This window comes from Dipteris shenzhenensis, chromosome 4, assembly GCF_047967505.1.
Source record: "Dipteris shenzhenensis isolate YYH24624 ecotype China chromosome 4, Dip_SZ_1.0, whole genome shotgun sequence".
NCBI lineage: Eukaryota > Viridiplantae > Streptophyta > Polypodiopsida > Gleicheniales > Dipteridaceae > Dipteris > Dipteris shenzhenensis.
Genome location: NC_141599.1, coordinates 21,507,420 through 21,529,831, shown reverse-complemented (window position 1 = coordinate 21,529,831; position 22,412 = coordinate 21,507,420). Strand labels below are relative to the sequence as shown.

Genomic DNA, 22,412 nt, shown 5'->3' with positions numbered 1-22,412 from the left:
CCCAGCATCTTGACGGTGCCCTCCTGAATACCTCTCTTCTGAACACACTTGGCTGTGATACCATCTGAGGGAAATTCGCCATGCACATAATAGCAGAAGCAGTAAAAGTTTAAGATTATGAATATGAATTATCTCCCACCTGGGCCAGTAGGCATAGTTACCAGGGAATGTCGTTCCCCCTCCCAAAATGTAGGGACACTGTTTCAGACAAAGCCATGTTCCCAAAAGGCCGGGACGCTCCAAAAAAAGATTGCTCATAAAATTTCTCCTCATATATTAGGGATATTCGAAATTGTCTTCTCATATATATGGGGCTATCCACATATTGGAAGCCTTGATTAATTAAAAGTTCTAGGGCTGAAATGGAAAGTTCAAGCTGTAAAAAATTAGTTTCTTTTCTGATGTGTCGTAGGACCTGTCATATGATGTAGCGTTCCCTTTCCTGTTTCCATGTTCCCCCTTCCTGAAACGTTCCCGTTCCGGTATCCAATGTTCCCATTTATTGCAACTTGCTAGTAGGTCGACGAGGAAGCATGAGACTTGACCTGCCGTTGGACTGACTACATGTGGACAACTAATTGCTGCCAATTCATCAGTGGGCACCTCATCACAGCCAACTGTCATTGCCAGATCATCAGCTGATTATGATGACAGCAACCGTTTACATTGTGACCTGTGCTGCCACACGATCTGCAGATCTGCATGGCATCTCTTTAGTGTGCCTGTCAGTGTGAGAGCTGCCGTGTGGATTTCAATTCAGCTCAAGCCATGACACATGTCTTGGGAATTCGCATGAGTTCTTCACATGTTCTATGGGTCTCTAGTTATAAGGGCATTACATGTTGAGCATCTAGACTAGGTGGCTGTTGTGGGTGGAGCATTGATTATCTAACAGTGTGCATTAAGTTTCTAGTCAGGTGCATCTCCAGCCAGGTTATTTGTAATTATTTATCAAGATGTTTTGTTAATCACAGGAGTCTTTCCTGGCTTGATGTATTTAGTCATCTTAATAGAAGTTTCAAACTGTTTTTTCTCAGGTGACAAGGCAGAGTTACTACGTAGGCCAAAGCATTGGACTTCCCGATTTCACTGTTGTAGTACATGGACTGTGTGTGTCATAAGTGGTGAATACGGGTCATTGGAACCCATTTGGGGTGTTTAAAAAGTTAAAGGGCGCGGTAATTGATGGGACCCTCTTTCCTTAGAAAGAGGGTTTAGGATATATTTTTCAGAAGTTGTTTTTGTGGTTGACTATAAGAAGCTTGTGGATGAGGCCTTTGCAAGCTGTGGTCAATGGACTCCATTGTTACTTTTTTGGTCATCTTTTCATGTTGTTACGTTTGTCGTATGCAGGTATGTATTGGCTAGGCCTGCTGGCCAGCGTTGTATAGTTGTCTCATCAAATGGTACAACAATCAGCAGACTGCGAAATGGTCGGATGCTTCATTGTTTTCCATCAGCTTTACCAAATGGGGCAAAGGTGCACGGTTCAGCAACATCTTCTCACATATTTTGTATCTTGGATTGCATATTTCATGAGGTAAGATAGTTCAGACTTTATAATTTGTCACTTTATGTATTCATTCACATTCTCAATATTGATGCTCTAATACAATTGTTGTGGGATTTGTTCCTCTAAATGTTTGAACCACCCATCCCATGACAGGGTGCGCTTGGGTATTGATGAGAAAAATAAGCATTGCTTTGCTTACTATGTTGTTTTGCTTCCTAAATTTTCAAGCCCTCTTCTAAGGGCCTCTCTCTCTTCTTCCCCCCCCCCCCCCCCCCCGGGGGCCCCCTTCCAAAACACCCATCCAGTGGATCTTCGTAGGTCTGTAGCTTGTACTATGACATAAAATATGCTCTATTGTCCCTCTTTTAATATAGTTTGTCTTAAATCTGCGTCTTCACAAAACGTAGACTAAGGAAATAAATGGATCTGTTCTTATGCAACTTTCTTTTCTTTTGGAATGCAGTTGGACAATACATATTATATCATAGATATGATGTGCTGGTGTGGATACTCTCTCTACGACTGTACATATGAATTCCGATACTTCTGGGTTAACTCCAAGCTGGCGGAAACTGGTGCTTGTGATCCTCCTACCACTTATCATCGCTATCGCTTTGGCATTGCACCTGTCTTTGAATGTGATATATCAGGTTTGCAAGCTGCCTATAGTGGCCCTATGCCCTTTGAACGGGATGGCTGCTTGTTCATCAACAGGTAAAGACTAAAGACAGGTGGTTTGATATTACGTGGTTGTGAGCTAGGATTGGTGATTGTATGCTCAAAGTGTGCAGGTTTCATGTTCAAGTTATCAAATGCAAGAGTAAAATTTCCTTCTAGGTTTGTAGTCTGTTTTTCCATATTTAGTGAGTTTGTCTGTTTACATCAGCTGGATCTTTCTTTCAATGTCTGCATGCTTACTGGCTGTATGAAAGCAAGCTCTGCTCCACTGCAACTGTGTTTTAAAAAGTAAGAGAGGGGTACCTAATTGGTTTTGCTTGGGAAGGCTTTCTCAGATAAATCCTATCATTGTACTGTTTTCTCGTTCCAAAATTCGATGGTTTGTTGATGCTGTTTAGAACAAAGAATTTGTGACAGTTATTGAAAAATGGAAGATATGGCTGCTTGTTTCAGGCATGCACATTACGTTTTGGGGATCACCCCGCTGGCTCTTCTTTGGAAGGATTCTATATGCAGTCGGTATTGTCTGGACACTGATAGCAAGGGCAATGTGCCAGCTTATCAACAGGTATTATCTTGAAACAACATCCCAAATCCCAATTACATGTGATCATTGTGCATGTGTGCATGCGTATGCATTCTAAATGTACTGTATGCATACATTACCTACATACAAAAATACATGAGTATACTTGAATGCACATATTTGTGTCTGCATATTTATGCTTGCATAGACGGTGCATTATGTTTACATGCAGCCACATTAACATGCTGCCCTCATGCTGCTGGAGTCAGTAAGTCGATTAATGTTGAGGATGCCATTAGTATGAATAGGTCCATGTATGTTATCTCTAGCATTTTTCATAGAAAGGGCATCCTTTTAATCATAACAAAGGGTTTTCAATGTGGATTCTTGAACACCTTTGCAAGAAAGGGGATCGATGACTTTGTCGTCCATAGTTTTTATTCGTAGTTGGTCATATGGTAGTGATGGCCCAAGTATTCTTTGATATCTCAACACTAGACGGAATTTTTCGTTTTGGATGTTCTTGTGAAAGAAAGAAAGAAAGAAGGTTTATTAAAGTCTTCGGAAGACCGATGGGTCTATGAGACTGAAAAACCTGATACAATGAGCTGTAGTAGTGGAGCTACTAAACGAGCATCCACACCAATGTAGAATGCAAAAAATGCAAAATGGCAATACTAAGTCCTAAGTACAACAGGGTACAACATAGTCATGTCGATAGTCGACTATATATCAATCTCAGCATCATTGTCATCATCAACATCATCATCATCATCATCATCATCATCCTCATCATCAACAGTACGACATCAGGATGGATGAGGCAGTGGAGGCATGAGGTCAGTAATAGACCGTTGTCGGCTCCTTAAGGGTGCAGTCCTAGTACGTCTCCTGGTTGTAGCTCTGCGTCTAACCAGGGCCACTGTGACCCCCGTCGGTCGGGCTACGACCCTAAAGGAGGGGATGTCCCCAAGTATGATCTGTGTGTCAACCCTCTGTCTGAGCTGTTGGGTCATAGGCTCCGGGTCATGGTCATGTCGAGGTCTTGTCTCGTGGGGGTCTATGTGATCTGGCTGAAAGAACTCCGTGATAGAGCTCTGAGAGGTATCAGTCGAGGAAGAAGTCTGCTCCTATCTCCGTGCTCGGAGTATCCTCTCGCGGTGTCTAAGCACCTCATGAATGAAACCAACCAAACACTGTTGGTTTAGGTAGGAGAGGAGACGGGCCAAAACCCCTTAACTATCTCAGAGACAGTAGAAATGCCCTCGGATCTCATAGTAAATAGGACACCTGAAGATGAAATGCTCCTTTGTCTCAACCTCCTGCATGTCACAGAGTGTGCATATGCGCCTCTCCCTAGGTAACCGCTCTGCTTTGCCGCTCTCGATACAAAGTGAGACGCGGAATTGCCCAAGAGAGATCCTCAGCGAGTGGGGTAGGTGAATCTGCATGTATCCTGGTGGATCAATTAAACCCTCCGCTGTGATATGTAAGAAGTGATCTCTGTAGAAGCCTAGCTTCATTGTCACTCGGGCCCAACCAAGTCCGGATTGTGTGTAGCTGTAGTAGATCCTCACGAATAACCTGGTTGACCTCGTGTGATAGGAGGGGAGAGAACGGAGCATCCATGCTGTACTGGAATGGAGGTAGTTTGTCCATGTGGAGCCCTGGCCCCTCAAACCATCTCTTTGTGTGTGCATACCAGCACCTCTGGTCTCCCCCTGTTGCATAGAAGAGGACAGTGCTAGCCATGGTATCCTACTATGCCCAGAGGTGTAATCCCCATACTCCCTGACTCGGTACAGGTATGTGATAACCCGAAATGCAGCATCTAGCTGTAATGGGGGTGACCCAAACTCCGCCCGAATGATCTGGTGAGGAACGGATGGCTTACCACGGATCATCCGTGATAACATGAGAACCTGTAACCGCTCCACCTTCCCACTTTGTATCCAACAAGTCTGGCCCCCAGCATGGACTGCCATACATCCCTGGTGGGCGGACCAAGGAGTCAAAAAGAAACCCTTTGGTCTGTGGATCCTGAAAGTGAGAGCGGAAGCACTGCCTCTCTAGTCTAGCCAATGAAGCATATCCTCTGCTCAGACGTGCATGCATCGTGGGTCTCATAGTGAAGATGGGTCCGGAAAAGACGACCCTAAGATAAGTGTATGATGAAACTACCTAAATAGGGGACCCATCAAATGCGAACTGCTCCTGGCGCATGACGGTTCGAGATGTATTGAAGATCATAACCTTGGTTTTACCCAGTTTGACCTTCGAATCATGAGACTCACAAAAGGACTGTAGTGCGTCAAGGTGTCTCTAGAGCCCCTCTGCTGAGGAAGACAAGAGAGCCACCTCATCTGCGTAAAGCAGTATATGAATCAGCGTGCCGGCGAGAGAGCAACCTACCCCCCCTGTGTTTGCATCATTGTCTCAAGCTCGTCAATATAGAGGCCAAACAAGGTAGGTGATAATGGACACCCTTGTTTGACCCCGATAGTGCTCATGATCTCGTTTGTCCATTTAGATCCTGTCCGGACTTTACCTGAAACTCGTTCATAAAGTGCCATGACAGCCCAAATGATCTCTTGGTCGTAACCCAAATCCTGTAGGCGTCGTATGAGGCGGGCATTTGGAACCCTGTCAAATGCCTTGCGGAAATTCACAAAGCAACAATAAACCCTCTGCTTCTGTGCCCTCGCCTCCTCAATGATACATTTGAGTGCGAGAATGTGGTCCATGGTCCCATGATCCCGCCTGAAACCGGCCTGTCCTGCTGCTCTAAGTCCTCGACACTCCGCAAATCTACTGACCTCAGAATCAAGTACTGATGCATAAATCTTGGACATGACATGTCCAATCATAATGGTCTTGTAGTTCTCCGGGCTCATGGGATCCCCTGCCTTGTGAATGGATGAGATAGTGTTAATGGTCCAGGTGCAATGAAACCCCAAGCAAACAGCTTCATTGAATAGCTTTGCTAAGATCGGGGCTAGGAGGTTAATCCCATATGCAATGAACTCAGTGCATAGTCCTTCATGATCTTTCGCTCGGCCATTATGAAGTTTCATTACGGCATCCTTTACCCCGCCCCTAGTGAAGAGGGTGCAGGATGTGGGGCGTGGCATGTGTGATAGGTTAGGGACTGGTTGATTTGGGATATCATAGAGTGTGCGTGCATAATCAAACCACACCTGAGTGTCAGTGAGTGGTGAGGGGGACCGTCCCTCTAGAAATCTCTTGCTGGAGCCATCTCCATTGAGAGGAAGGACGCACACTGCCGATTCATGTGGATCTGGATCCGACGCACAGACACCCGTGACCTTTTCATAGCAATATGCTACTTCCCGCCAGACACATCCCACTTCGCCAAAGTGGCACGAGAAGAGGGTGAGATATCTCCATATGCACCATTACATCAGGATATCCCAGACCTTTCAGCCCGCGGGGAAGTTCTCCTTGTTGGGGACTTCAACGCCAGGACGAGTACGCGACAGGCACCACTCTTGGACTTCCGAGACGACTCTATCATGCTTCCAGACATGGACCTAGGCAGAGCAGGTATGACTAGGACCTCATCGGACCGACACGGGCCTGTTACACCATATGGACACGCGCTCCTTGATTTGGGCAGGATGCATGATCTCATCATCTACAACGGGCTCGACCTATGGCCCTCCTCAGGTGGTTTTACTTGCTTCCCACATGGGGGGGGCACCAGTGTAGTAGATTACATTATGGGATCCCCTACCTTCACTTCATGTATCACCGACTTCACCGTAGCACCACTCCCTCCAGGAGCTGATCACACATACCTATTCTTCACTATCGCCACCTCATGCTTAGCCACACGACACACACCACATAGGAAGCACGACACCTACCACGACATACACTTTGATCACAGCCTCTCACCGGCCTACTCTGGACGCCTAAACAGACTCCTAACCTACATCGATCACATACCACTCATAGAGGACCGTGCTGCCCTGATTAGTCGCACACTCCACGAGGCTGCCCTCCAAATCTTTCCCCACACCACACGGTCCACTAGACCACCACCTCTTGGTTCTGTACCCTGCAACAATTGGTACGATGCGGAGTGCAAGGCTTATCGCCGGCAGCTTCGACTTGAAACTAGATGTCACCTCCCGAACACACCAGACACGGTACGCAAGTATCGACGTCTCATATGTCGGAAGAAGCAGGCTTTTCTTCGTCAAAATGAGGAGGAGCTGCTGCACATCTTGTACATCAACAACTCTAAGGATTTTTGGCTGAGATTCCTTGAGCGTAGGTCCCCATCACCCCTCACCGACACAAGAGTCTGGCACACATATGCACACCATCTATATGATGTCCCACCCACCCACTCCAGACCTCATACACACACCTCGTCCCACCACTTGCACGTTGTTCACCAGAGGGAAAGTCAAGGACGCAACATTGAAACTGCACAATGGCCGAGCTAAGGATCACGAGGGGCTATGCACTGAGTTTATCGCATATGGGATCGACACGTTAGCCCCAATACTAGCAAAGCTATTCAACGACGCTGTTTGCCTTGGCTTCCCCCGCACTTGGACACTCAACACCATCACCCCCATCCACAAGGTAGGGGATCCCATGGACCCGAGTAACTACATGACTATCATGATTGGACATGTGATGTCCAAGATCTATGCAGCTGTATTGGATGCATCGGTTAGCCTGTTCGTAGAGATGAGAGGGCTCAGAGCAGAGGGTCAGGCCGGTTTCAGGCGAGACCATGGGACTATGGATCACATACTCGCACTTAGGAGTGTCATTGAGGAGGCCAGATCACGGAAGGAGAGGGTATACTGTTGCTTTGTGGATTTCCGCAAAGCCTTTGACACAGTACCTCGAGCTCGTCTTATCACATGCCTACAGACACTGGGATTTGATCAGGAGATCATCTAGGTAGTCATGGCAGTGTATGAGAGAGTCTCAAGCCGAGTTCGTATAGGCACAGGTTGGACAGATGAGATTCTGAGTACCATAGGGGTCAAACAGGGTTGTCCCTTATCACTGACCCTATTTGGCCTCTACATCGATGAGCTTGAGACTTTCATGGGGACGTTCGGAGGGACCGGTTGCTCACTTGCCGGGATCATCATCAGGATTCTTCTTTATGCAGATGACGTGGCACTCTTGTCGTCCACACCCGAGGGGCTCCAGCGACACCTGGATGCACTGCAGGCTTTTTGTTTATCCCATGATTTGGAGGTCAACCTTGGCAAGACCAAGGTCATGATCTTTAACACCTCTCGAGCAAACATGCAACGGAAACAGTTTACTTTTACTTTGGGTGGGTCACCAGTTGAGATCGTATCCTCATACACTTACTTGGGGGTCATCTTCTCCGGCTCGATCTTCACGATGAGACCAGCGATGCAGGAGCAGGGGATATGCCTCACTGGCTCGGCTAGAGAGACAATGCTTTCACTCCCACTTCCAGGACCCTCGGACCAAGGCTCTTCTCTTCGACTCCTTGGTCCGACTAGCCGGTATGAAACCGTAATTGACGAAACAGCTTTTACTTTATTTCTTCGACGGGAATTAACTCTCCAAAGGCTCTCCCTCACTCCCTCTCTCTGAACAAACACTAGGGCCCAGGACAAATTGTCGGGCTGGACCCCCCCGAAGGTCTTTATTACTTTCAGAAATTCTGTTACAGAAGTTCAGCATAGAGTTGTCTCGTAAGTCTCTCTCTCTGAAACGTGAAAAGAAATCCTTACTTTACAAGAGCTTCAAGCCCCATTCAAATTGGCAACATGCCACTTGTCTAAAATCTAGACTAAATCTTATTACAAGCCACTAAGGGCCATTCTGGAGTCTTCAAGGCTCTCGGTCACACGAACCGCTTCCTAGGTGCTTGTCAGGCTCCCATTTCGCTTAGGAAAAATAATCCTTCCTAGTACCTGCAACAATTAATTAAAGCGCACCACTATGGTACCCATTAATTGTTAGCGCTTTGCATGCAATAACACACTGTGGACTAATCCTAGTCACGGTGGGCGTCCCCACTGAACACATGTGCACGTCTAAACAAATATATATACAAATAAATATATATATATTTTCTCTGGTTGACCGGAGTCAACACTCTTGATTATAATTAAAGAGCTTTGACCAAGGGTCAAGGCGCCTTAATTATAGCCAAGTCTCTCCAACCGAGGTTGGCACATCTTGGTTAACCGGGGTTAACCCCTCTTGGCGCTTGCCAAGTCTTGTTAACCGAAGTCAACACTCTCTGACCGCAGTCAGGTTTACTTGGCTAGAGTCAAGTATCTTTGACCATTAGAATAACTCTTTGACCGTAATTAACACATATAAAACTCTTTAATTATGATCAAATAAATGGTCAACTGTACTTTGACTTAGGATATTTACATTGTGGTGACATCCCCTCGGCTTCTATTCAGTTGACCTCAACTGAAAAGCTTCCTTGTAAACATCCAAAAGCTGTGGATGATCGGATAACATGTCTTCGTCCATCCACTTGGCATCTAATGCCGTATAATTCTTGAATTTTACAAGATACCTGTAAAATTCCTTACCCTGAGGGCCTTTACGTACAGTATGGTACACAATTTGCTCTGGCTGAAGGACTTCCTCCAGCTCATCCACTTCTGGTGGATCCTCTGAAACTGGTTCTGTAGGCTCTGGTCCTTGAAATTTCTTTAGAAGACTCACATGGAATGCATTGTGAATCCTCCAATGCTCTGGCAATGCTAATCTGTATGCAACCTCATTTATTCTTTCTGTAACCCTGAAAGGGCCATAGTATCTGGGAGATAACTTTGCATACACTTTCTGTTTGCCTTTAAACTTGCGGAGCCTAGCTTTTTCAAACCTCAAAAGTATCCAGTCCCCTTCCTTGAGATCTAGCTGTCTCCTATGTTTATCTGCAGCCCTTTTATGTTTCTCTTGAGACCTTTCAATTGCTGTCCGGACTTGGCTGTAAGCTGTCTGGAGGTCTCTTACAAACTGATCAGCTGCAAATATTTCATCTTTAGTCCTCAATATAGGTGGCAAAATCACCTTCCCATATATGACTTCAAAAGGGGCTTTCCCTGTAGAGCTATGTACTGTATTATTGTAAGCAAACTCTACTAAGGGTAGGTACTTTTCCCAGTCTGAACTCTGGTCACCCACGTAGCATTTTAGCATATCCAAAATGGTAGAATTTGCTACTTCAATAGAGCTGATGATTTCTCAGCTCTTGAAACACTATAGCAAGATGTTCTCTGTGGTCTTCCTCTGTCTTAGAAAAAACTAAGATATCGTCAAAGAAAGTACCTGTAAAATGCCTGTACTTCCGGAAGATGCGATCCATCATTCTATTGAATGTGGCTGGAGCATTTGTCAACCCAAAAGGCATCACTAAGTATTCATACAGCCCAAATGTTGTGCGGAATGCTGTCTTATGCACATCCTGAGGTTGTATCCTCACTTGGTGGTAGCCACTCTTTAAGTCTATCCTGCTGAAAACTGAAGCTCCATTTAACTGATCCAAGACATCATCAATACGCGGAATAGGGAATCTATTCTTGATGGTCATTTTGTTCAGTGCGCGATAATCAACACACATACGGAATGAACCATCTTTCTTCTGTACTAACAGTACAGGGGAACAAAAAGGAGACGAGCTGGGCTGAATCAAGCCTTTGGACAGCAAGTCCTGTACCTGAGCCATAATCTCCTCTCTCTGAGTCGCACTGACTCTATAAGGGGGTCTGTTTGGTGGCTCACTACCAGGCATTAACTCTATCTGATGATCTTCTGGTCTCTCTGGGGGTAACTCCCCTGGCAAAACATCAGAAAAGCAATCTTTAAAGTTTACCAAAAACTGAAACTTATCTTTGTCTGCATCATTCATTTCAGCATGCATATCAGTCTCTTTTTCTTTTACAAAAACCATGTACGCAGAAATTGCAGACTTTATTGCTTTACCGCATGAAACATCAGATACAATGGGGATAGTGTCCCCTTTATTCCTGGCAATTACACGCTGATTTTTCCCCCTATGTACAAATTCCAGCACTCTTTCAGGAAGAGTCAACTTCACTGCCTTGCGGTGAAACCAAGGCATCCCCAAAACTACATCATAATGTTTCAGTGGAGAAATGAAGAAGTCTTCCTGATCCACATAATTCTGAACATGTAGACGGAGCTTCCCTATCAAGGGAGTAACTGGCACAGGATTCCCACAAAACATTTGATCGGCATCCAAAGCCCTGCCTAACTCTTCCGTCTTTATTCCCAGCCTCAGGGCTAGATCCTCTGATATGAAATTATCAGTAGCCCCTGGATCAAATAAAATTAGCGCTTGCTGGTCTCTAACTTTGCCCCATGATAGCAGCAATTCTTGTTCTTCTTGGTTCAAAGCATGACCCAGTATATCAGGAATACCCCCCGCCATTGGCTTTTGCGGTCCTCGTGGCTTCTCTGCCTCTTTTCCCTTCGATGATGAAGGCTTTTCTGGGCACTGGGCAGCCACATGCCCCTCTTTACCGCACCTGAAGCATTTCCCATCTCTACGGAATTCCGCTATCTGTTCAGGGGTAAATATAGATTTGCCCTTACAGGTCTTTGAGAACTGAGTACCCCTCGGCTTCTGAGACCGAAATCCTTTCTTTTTAGCCTTGGGGAACTCTTTCTTTTCTGATTTTATAAAATCAGATTTCTTTTTATCAGCACGTCCTGCATGCAAGGATGGCACTGTAGATGGATCTTGTAGCGGCACAAGACTCGCTACTGAGGCTGAATGCATAAGATCTTGAATATTCTTTGCCCCCAAAGCATTCACTACTGCCTGAATTCTTGGAGTGAGACTTGCTCTGTACTTTCTCATCTGGGTACCTTTGGAGATCTTTTTGAACGGTGCAACCTGCAAATAAGCATCCCAGAACTTTTGGTTGTACCCATCCACTGTATCTCCTGCATCCATGTGCAAGCTGTCCCAGTCTTGAAGAACATGGTCTCTAAACTGTTTAGGCATGAACTGCTGGTAGAAGGCTTTCTTGAAGCCCTTCCACTTTCTTGGGGCTGACCCATCTGTGGTCAGTGCACTCCACCATGCACTAGCCGTTGCTGTTGACCATTCTTAATTTGGAGGATTCTGAAAATTTTTCTGTACCGAATGCAGCATCAAACTGTCTGATAAACTGCAATGCTTTGTCTGTATGACCATACTGTCCATTGTAGGTCATAAACTTGACAGATTTTCCTCCCTCTTTAAATTCCTTGGTCACTTTGGAAGACTTTCTCTTCCCAGACTTCTCATGTTTCCTTCTTTTCCTGGATGGTTTATCTGATAAGGAAGAAGAAGACACAGAAGTCGAACTCGAGGTAGACGGTGATGGACTAGGAGATCGGTGACGATGCCTCGATCTCTTTTTACTATGGGACCGTCTCCTATGAGATCTATGAGATCTCTCTCTCTCAGACTGTACACGAGAGTGTGCCTCTGGCATTGGCACGTCATATACTGGATTAGGCATAGCTTCTGCTGGAAACAAATGCTGAGCCCTGGGATCCCTTTTTAGATTTTCCAGCTCTTGTATACGAGTGCGTACCATTTGTTCAAATTCTTGTTGAGTTTGCGGCACATTCCTCTGTCTTGGATGCACATCCCTATCTTGAGAATCCCACTGGATAGGTGATTGATCCATATTCTGAGATCTGCAGATTTTTCTCACACTGTGCAAGTAACTAATGCACACTACCTTTGCTTTTCCAACAGAAAAGGTACCTCAACAAGAGGTGTTTTGCATTCACAATCTATGCCAGTACTGGCTGTCAGTTCAAGGCATGTACCCACACAGTTGTCAAAGCATCATCAACTATATTGCCCTTTTCTGGCTGCTGTAGATGGCTTCAAAAGGCATCTGTTTTTCCCTCTTTTTACTGCTCAAAGGCATGCATACTCTTTTTCTGCAAATCTCTGTTTTTCTCTGCTTTTCTCTGGTTTTCTGCTACTTTTCTGACAGTAAAAGCCTGACAGGCAGGTGAAAATTGATAGCCAAAACTGTCTCTGCAACTGTCTTTTTTTTTTTTTTTTGGGGTGAAAACAGTAACCAGATGAGTAACTGGCTAGTTACTCTAACCAGACTGACTGGTTCTAGTCTGGTCAGTCTGCAACTGGACTAACTAGACTGGCCACAGTCTGGTTACAGTGACCAGACTGGTCTGGTTGGGTCAACTAACTGGACCTCTAACCAAGGTTGAGTTAGATTAACCCCTGGTCAGCCATGTCAGCATCCATGTCACCTGTCAGAATGCCAGGTCATCTCACACGTGCATGCCACGTCATCTGCTGAGCTGGCTGCCACATGTACTGCCACGTCAGCTCCTGCACATGCGGACGCCATGTCACCTGTGTGCCACGTGTCTGCTGAGCTATCTGCCAGCATCTCAGTGCCACGTCATCAAGCCCATCGCTCCATCCGCCACGTCAGCTCTGCAAGCCTGCCCAAACCTTGGTTATGGGCTGATCGTCGTCGCGCGTCGCGGGCTTTTACGTCTCTGGAGAGGCGATGGTCTTCCGTCAGCCAGCGAACCAGCTAACCGGTGTGTGAAGGTATCGCTGTCCCACCCGATGCGTCACGCAATTGTTTGCACAAATATCTCTCCAAGGAATGACTGAAGCCCACGCCCCCGACTCCTCGTTTAGCTTACTAACTGAAGGACCGTATGAACCTTCGTACTTTGCCTGGTCACCGTCCTGCGTATAGCCTTCGTCGGTGCATCCGAGGGTAGGTGGTCACCAATCATTTGAAAACTAAAACTTGAGAGCCAGAATCTCGTTGTCCACTGTTTGGACGGAATTTGCAACAGGCAAAATAGAACATTTAAAGGTCCGATAATCTTTTGATTACCCAACCAAACACCCTTCAGCCTTTCTTGGATCGTCACCACCTGAAAAGATGGCGAATCCCAGGCTCTGATACCAATGAAACCGTAATTGACGAAACAGCTTTTACTTTATTTCTTCGACGGGAATTAACTCTCCAAAGGCTCTCCCTCACTCCCTCTCTCTGAACAAACACTAGGGCCCAGGACAAATTGTCGGGCTGGACCCCCCCGAAGGTCTTTATTACTTTCAGAAATTCTGTTACAGAAGATCAGCATAGAGTTGTCTCGTAAGTCTCTCTCTCTGAAACGTGAAAAGAAATCCTTACTTTACAAGAACTTCAAGCCCCATTCAAATTGGCAACATGCCACTTGTCTAAAATCTAGACTAAATCTTATTACAAGCCACTAAGGGCCATTCTGGAGTCTTCAAGGCTCTCGGTCACACGAACCGCTTCCTAGGTGCTTGTCAGGCTCCCATTTCGCTTAGGAAAAATAATCCTTCCTAGTACCTGCAACAATTAATTAAAGCGCACCACTATGGTACCCATTAATTGTTAGCGCTTTGCATGCAAATAACACATTGTGGACTAATCCTAGTCACGGTGGGCGTCCCCACTGAACACATGTGCACGTCTAAACAAATATATATACAAATAAATATATATATATTTTCTCTGGTTGACCGGAGTCAACACTCTTGATTATAATTAAAGAGCTTTGACCAAGGGTCAAGGCGCCTTAATTATAGCCAAGTCTCTCCAACCAAGGTTGGCACATCTTGGTTAACCGGGGTTAACCCCTCTTGGCGCCTGCCAAGTCTTGTTAACCGAAGTCAACACTCTCTGACCGCAGTCAGGTTTACTTGACTAGAGTCAAGTATCTTTGACCATTAGAATAACTCTTTGACCGTAATTAACACATATAAAACTCTTTAATTATGATCAAATAAATGGTCAACTGTACTTTGACTTAGGATATTTACATTGTGGTGACACGGTATGTATGGCAGCCCTTGTTGGGGGCCTGACATGTCAGAGATAGAGTGGACACGGGTGGAGCGCTTATAGATCCTCATGCTCTCACGGATGATCCGGGGGAAACCGTCTGTACCACATCACATCATTTAGGCCGAGTTTGGTGCCTCTCCACTCCAGCTAGATGCAGCCTTTCAGACCATCACATATCTACACCGGGTTAGATCATATGGGGACTGCACATCAGGGAGACAGAGGTTGCCATGGTTGGCTCTCGATTCCTCCATGAGGTTGGCAGTAGAGGGAGACGAGCGATGCTGGTATGCACGAACTTACAGATGGTTTGTGAGACTAGGGTTCCACATCGATAGGATGCCTCCTTTTCAGTACAGTTTAGATGCCCCTTCGGTACTCCCACCCACCATCCCGATTGGGCCACATACCAACCAGGTCATTCGAGAGGATCTCCTGCAGCTACACACCTTTAGGACCTGGTTGGAGCCGAGGGAGCTTCCAGTGAAGCTGAGTTTCTATTGAGATTACTGTCTTCGCATTTCGGAGGAGGGATTCATCACACCATCGAGGTACACTGAGCTTCATATGCCTCACTCACTACGGATCTCCATCGGACAGTTTCGGGTATCATCACACCGCCTCCGCATAGAGAGCGGCAGAGCAGAGGGGATTCCTAGGGAGCATCGCTTATGCATATTGTGCGACTGTCAGGAGGTTGAGTCGGAGGAGCATTTTATTTTCAGGTGCCCAGTGTACTACGAGATCTGAGGTCGCTACCATTGCCTCTTTAGAGACGGCTCCGGGCTCCTTTCCAAATTCCTCGCCTACCCAGATTAGAGATGCCTCGCGGCCTTCATTCACGAGGGAATCCGACATAGAGAGTACTTACTCAGGCGACGGCGGGGCTTGGCCACATCATCAGATACCTCTCACAGCAGGATCACAGAGTTCTTTCCATCGAGTGACATTGATCGTCCAGTCTCTAGCCATCGACGCGACAGAGACCTTGACCCGACGATCGCAACACGACACACGAGACATCGAGGGGACACACAGATCACTTTGGGGGACCTCCCGTCATTGTTTAGACCCGGGATACGTCCCATGGGAGTCAATTGCATCGAGCCTCGTCCAGGAGACCGAGACGCACGGCACCCCTTGACGGGCATCAGCGTCCCATCACCGGCTATGCACCAGCCAGGGGGGCATGACATACGGAGGATTTCGCTCCGCTCCAGTCCTTTTCTTTTCATTGTTACATCCAGATGTATTTGATTATGTATGATCAGACTTAGGATTCAGCACGGGTGATGATGCTCGTTTCAGTAGCTCCACCCTTACTGTGATTTGTATCAGGTTTTCTTTCAGTCTCATAGACCCATCGGTCTTCCGAAGACTCTAATAAAATTCTTTCTTTCTTTCTTTTTGCCAAAAGTTCTTAGAGTTGTTACTGAACAGAATGTTCAATAGCTTCTCCTCGTTCCGGCACACAAAGTCAAGTTTCTTCCTACGTACCGGCCGATGGTACTCGCGTAGCGTCTCTGGTCTGCTCGGAAGATTGTTTTTGGTTTCGAATCTGAGCTGACGGCGTAAAGCCTTACACTCATCATTGTACCAGCTATTACAGGGTACGGTCTCAGGTGGTGGTGGGTGGGTGGAGCGGGTGGTGTGGGGGAAGGCGTGAAGAGCAGCCTCGTGTAGTGAGCGGGTGACTAGGGCATCACGGTCCTCTAATAGGGGTATAAAGTCAATGTATGCGAGAAGTATGTACAAACGGCCAGAGTAAGTAGGTGAGTGATCGCGATCAATGCGTATATCATGGTAGGGGGAGTAAGAACTCAACGGGGTAGAAAGTGCCGTGCGACGGGGGGTAGAAATGCTAAAGAAAAGATAGGTATGATCAGCCCCTGGAGGGAGAGGTGCTACGGTAAAGTCAGTGATGCGAGATGATGTGAGAATGGGGGAGAGAGAGCAAAATGAGAGTAAGAAGCAGGAGAGAGTGAGAACTGAAAGCTTAGTTGCAAAAATGAGAGTGAGAGAGATTGAACTGAAGGAGTGAGATAAGGTTTTGTCCTAGTGACAAAACCTTAGTAGTCACTAACCATAGTTAGTGGACTAACTGCGGTTAGGGGAAAAAACCTCTTAAAGAGGAAAAGTGTCCCTAACTAGCTTATTAAATTACATTGGTCACTGCTGAATTATATTTGTAATTCTAACACCCCCTTGCAGTGCCAATGTCATGTACAAGGATGATTAATCACCATACGGATATAAGTTCAGGGCACTGCGAAATGCCTCAAACTTTTCACGTGGAAGTGCTTAGGTGAAAATATCTGCAACATTGTCATGTGTGGACACAAAGATCATAGTGATCTCTCTTGCATGCAACTTCTCTCTGACGTAGTGATAGTGAACCTCAATGTGCTTCGTGCGAGCATGAAACACTGGATTCTTTGCCAATGCAATGGCACTTTGACTATCAGTGAGAATTGGAGAAGGACCCTCCAATGACAGATGAAGATCAGCAAATAGATGACGCAGCCAGACACATTCAACTGTTCATGGTTGTTAAGACACTCGTGTCTTATGATAAGACACTTAAGACACTTAAGACACGTGTCTTATCTTAAGACACCTTTAGACACTAGTGTTTTTTTTTTTTTTTTTTGGGTGGGTGAGGAGTAACAACACACATTGAGTTTGACTTAGCCATGCTAGCATTGATGGTGACTTTGGATCTAGCAGTGGCAGTGACCTCATAGATTTAGATTAGGATGAATCTTTAGAGATTTGAGTCTTGAGAGTCGAAAGCTTTCTTTCAATTATATGTATCGAGATGCAGTTTTCATTCATGTCACTTTAGTACTCAAAACTTACGAGCTCTTCAATCGTGAGTCTTAACTTTAACTTTTAAGTCTTGAGTGACGAGTCTTGACTCTTAACTACATTGTACAAGTGCATTGTTTCTTCTTGCATTATTTAAGTGTAGCTTATTGTACTTCTAGAATCTCGCAGCTAGCTATGCTAGCAAGTTGTACATTTGTATACTTATACATATATTAATTAAATATTTATTATTATAACCACAATGGCGTGTCTTACGTGTCTTATCTTTAAGACACTTTAGACACTCGTGTCTAAAGCGTGTCTAACGTGTCGTGTCTTAACGTGTCTTACAACCATGCAACTGTTGCTGTGAAAGCTGCCCTGTACTCAGCTTCACATGATGAGGTAGCCACTGTAGATTGTTTCTTGCTCAGCCAAGAAATGCAGGCTTTACCCAAAAAGAAACAATTGCCACTAGTGGACTGCCTAGTGTCATAATCACCAGCCCAATCTGAATCACTGTAGGCATGCATCTGCAAGTCACCCCCCTTGGGAAATAACAAGCCAAAAGACTTCGTGCCCTGCAAATAACGGAAGATGTGCTTAACTGCCTGCCAATGCATAGTTTTTGGGCTATGCATATACCTGCTCACCTGAGATACTGCAAACTGAATATCAGGTCTAGTGTTGCAGAGATAAATGAGGCATCCAACAGCCTGACTGTAAAATGTGGCATCAACTGATTCTCCTGCATCATGCATTGTGAGTTTCAGCCCCGGCTCCATGGGAGTGGCTATGGGCTTACAATCATGCATGTTAAATCTGTCCAAGAGTTTCTGCACATACTTGGACTGAGACATAACAGTGCCACGTCTCTCTTGAGAGAACTGGATCCCCAAATAAAAGTGAAGCAGCCCCAAATCTGACATGTTAAAGTTGGTCTGCAAATCAGCTTTGAAATCTGCAATATTATCTTCATTGGACTCTGTGAGCAGTAAGTCATCGACATAAAGAATGATGACCAAAATTTCCCCCCCATCCTTCTTGATGTAGAGGGTGCTCTCAGTAGGACTATTGTGCAGCCCCTTGCTGGTCAAAAAGGCATGAATCTTGGCATACCATACACGAGGGGCCTGTTTCAGCCCATACAAAGCTTTATTCAGCTTGCATACCTGAAGTGCATTTCCTGAAATTTCAAAGCCTGGAGGTTGTTTGACATAAACCTCTTCCAACAAGTCTCCATTTAGGAAGGCTGTTTTAATGTCCAACTGATGAACATTCCACTCAAAATGTGCAGCCATTGCAATAACAGATCGGATCGTGGTCATCCGGGATGTAGGAGCAAAAGTCTCCTCATAATCTATGCCCTTTTTCTGAGCATAGCCTTTGGCAACCAGCCTTGCCTTGTATCTGTCAATGGAGCCATCTGGCTTCCGTTTCACCTTGAAAATCCATCGTGTACGGTGGCAAGTCTACGACATCCCAAGTCTGATTTTTTTGAATGGACTGCAATTCATCGTGTATGGCATTCATCCAATGCACATTGTTCTTTGCTTCTTCGAATGTTGCAGGCTCCTCCTCATCAAGAAGAGTACCTGCATATGCTGATTCCACTGAATTAGCACCTTCCATGTGCCTTACTGCACTGCGAGTCCTGCCAGGTAATGGAGCATCAATCTTACTCTCCCTGAGAGTCTGTAACAACCAGTTTGGGACTGTTTTTGCTGCATGTATGTCTGCAATTTCTTGTTGAACCACCTGTTCCACTGCCTGTGGAAGTGGCAAGACATCCTGTGGCTGAATTGGAGCATCGGGAGGTGGCTGTAAATTCTGATTTGCATCAGAAATATCAGCAGGGGAACCCAAGGAAATGGGTAGCAACCCCTCAAAAACATCCTCTGAAGAAGAAGGCATATGAAATTCAGCCTGAGTGTGAGCTGAATTTTCTGCAAATATCACATCTCTACTAACAATGATCTTGCGTGCAGCAAGATTGTAGAGACGGTACCCCTTGCTTTCTGCACTGTACCCAACAAATATGCACTTAATTGCCTTATCTGACAACTTATGCCGAAATTCAACTGGCACATGAGCATATGCAAGGCATCCAAAGACACGGAAATGATCCACTGAAGGCTTTCTCCCATTCTAGACTTCATAGGGAGTTTTTGTTTTCAAAGCCTTAGTGGGAGACCGATCTAAGATGTAGTTGGCACACATTAGACCTTCAAGCCAGAATTTGTGAGGCATGTGCTTGCTTTTCAGCATACATCTGTCCATCTCCATAAGAGTTCTATTTTTCTCTCAGCTTTGCCATTTTGCTGAGGGTTCAGCCTCACTGTGAGCTGATGCACAATACTCTTGCCTTTCAGAAAAGCATCAAAATCTGCAGACAAGTATTCCCCACCTCTATCTGTGCGCAATGTCTGTATCTTGAGTCCAGATTCATTTTCAACCATGGCTGAAAAGTGTTTAAACACCATGAACACTTCTGATTTGGGCTTCAGCCCAAAGACCCAAGTGAAATTGGAGTAATCATCAATAAAAGTAACAAAGTAGAGATGACCACCCAATGATGGACTCCTCATGGGACCACAGACATCACTGCGTATAAGCTGTAATTTTGGGACAGCTTTAACTGAACCATCCTTTTTGAAGGGGAATCTGTGCATCTTGCCTAAAATGCACCCTTCACAGGCATGTGGAGGAGGTATCTCAAGAGGTGGCAATGCATCAACCATAGAGTTCTTCTGAAGTGTCATCAAGCTGTTGTAATGCATGTGGCCATATCTGGCATGCCATAACTCTGCATTCTGCATGGCAGCAGTAAGAGTAGAAACTACAAGAGCATGGGCTGCTCTTTTCTAAAAAAGATCAAGCTGAAAAAGCCCACGTAGCAGAGTACCCGATAATCTTAAGGCATAATCATTTTCTCTATCTCGGACAGCACATTTGTCATCCTCAAAAATGACCTGAAATCCAGCCCTGTTAAGAGTGGACACTGAAAGGAGATTCTTGGTGATACCAGGCACATACAAGACATCTGAAAGTCTGAAAACTGAGCCATCAATGGCGGTAAGCTCAACTTCTCCTGTACCACGTACTGAATATGACGAGTTGTTGGCACAAGTGACTTTCTTACCAACGGGAGGTGGATGCAAGGAAGTGAAGAGACACTTCCTAGAAGTGATATGCTTGGAGGCACCGCTGTCAAAATACCAAGTATTCAGTGTTTCATTGACACTGAAAGCTGATGCATCCGTGGAAGGATCATAACTGCAAGTCAAAAAGGCATATGTATCATCATTACAAGTGGTTGTACTATCCCGAGCATCTGGAGCAGCCAGCCTAGAATCTGAAATGCAAGATAAAAAGGCATAATCCTGTCCAACAAAGTTGGCTGCAGCATCCCCACTGTCAGATGCATGAGGAGCTGAATCTGAAACAGCCATACCGGAGCTGTTTTTCTTCTCTTTTGCAAGCCTTTTCCTGCATTTTGCAATGTGATGACCTGGCTTTTTGCAGTAATGACAAAAACCCTTCTTCTTGGGCTTACTTGCATCATTCTTAGCCTTTTGTGAAGGCTGTCCTGACCTTCTGGAAGGCTGATTTACTGATGTCTTTGCTTGTCCCTTTCCTTTTGACTTGAACTTTGAGAGCATAGCTTGTTCACCTGCACGTGAAGCCAAGTTTTTCCTGGTCTGCTCTTCCTGAAGCAGAAGTCCTATCAACTCATGAAAAGTGAGAGGATTTGCACCCCCCCTCAATGATAAGTTCAGCGAGGTATGAAAGCTGAGATAAGTCTCAGGAAGAGAATTCAGACTGGTGGTAATCATCTCTGAATCAGGAATAATCTCATCAATGTTCAATAATTGCTCTTTGAGATCCTGTAGCTTTGTGAGGTGGACTGACATGGAGTCACCCTCTTCCATATGTGTATTACTTAACTCTCTTTTCAAGAAAGATACCCTTGCATCATTCCGGGCTGCATACATGCTTTCTAAGATATCCCACGTTGCCTTCGAGGTCTTACACGACCGGATATGCGGAATGATAAATCTTTTCACTGAAAGAGAGATGCATGACAAAGCTAAGGCATCCCGTGAATCCCATCTCTTTTGTTCTGGAGTGGTGGCTACAGCTGCACCAACAGCCTGTCCTGCAACTGCACCCTGTGCACGACCTCTTCCACCTCCTTTCTGGGGAGGGGTATTAGGTGCCATACCTGCTGGTCGGATCTCATCCCCATTCACATAATCCCATAAATTGCGAGAAATCAGAATATTGCGTACCATAAAACTCCATAGGGAGTAGTTGGTACCATCCAACTTGTCTTCCTGTGAAAGACCACCGAACGGGAAATCATTCTGATTTTGTTGGGCCATATCTGAGAAAGAGATTTTAGCAGATACTAAACTGAATTCCCTTACTGGGAATGAAATGCACAACTCCCAAAAAACACAGCCAAGCACTGGCTGTAAATGCAACTCAAATTTTTGCACTTGCACTGTCTGAAATCTGTCCAAGCATCAAAAACTCTCCAAAAATTGCCAAAAGTGCTTCAAAGCACTCACAGAAAGGCCGTGTGAACTGAAATCTGTCAAATTGCTCTCCCAACACGAAAGCCCCAAAATAGGCCTGAAATTGCAACCAGAAAGGGGCAAATTGATCAAAAGCCCCAAATGTTGCAAGAATTGCGCTCTGTCTGCAAAAGCCCCAAATTTCACTGCGAAATTGTAGTGTAATCACAAAATCCTCAAATTTCTGCAAGAAATTGTACTACAAAACTGAAAGCCCCAAATTTTGAGCTTGAAACTCTGAATCTGCCAGCAATGTCTGCTTCATAAGCAATTACAAACCAGAAAATACCCCAAATGTCTGCAAATGACTGCAAAAATAGCACAAGCACCAGATCTGCAAAGAATAGCGAAAGAGCTGCAAGAATGCCTGCTCAATGAATCCTGTACGGAATCTGTACACTTGCAGTACGGCTGTA

General features: G+C 45.4%; 1 protein-coding gene across 3 annotated transcripts in view; it reads left to right on the top strand.

Moving 5' to 3' along the window:
- Positions 1-22,412, top strand: part of LOC147902589 (snurportin-1 protein) — a 62,077-nt gene that overhangs the window by 28,468 nt on the left and 11,197 nt on the right. For all 3 annotated transcript variants that reach the window (XR_015540865.1, XR_015540864.1, XM_087373325.1), the window contains exons 2-4: positions 1,354-1,540; positions 1,977-2,227; positions 2,645-2,759. Coding sequence is in view for 1 of the 3 variants with exons in the window: in XM_087373325.1 (XP_087229451.1) it covers positions 1,354-1,540; positions 1,977-2,227; positions 2,645-2,759 (553 nt within the window). In the remaining 2 variants the exon portion in view is untranslated. The remainder of the gene's footprint in view (positions 1-1,353; positions 1,541-1,976; positions 2,228-2,644; positions 2,760-22,412) is intronic.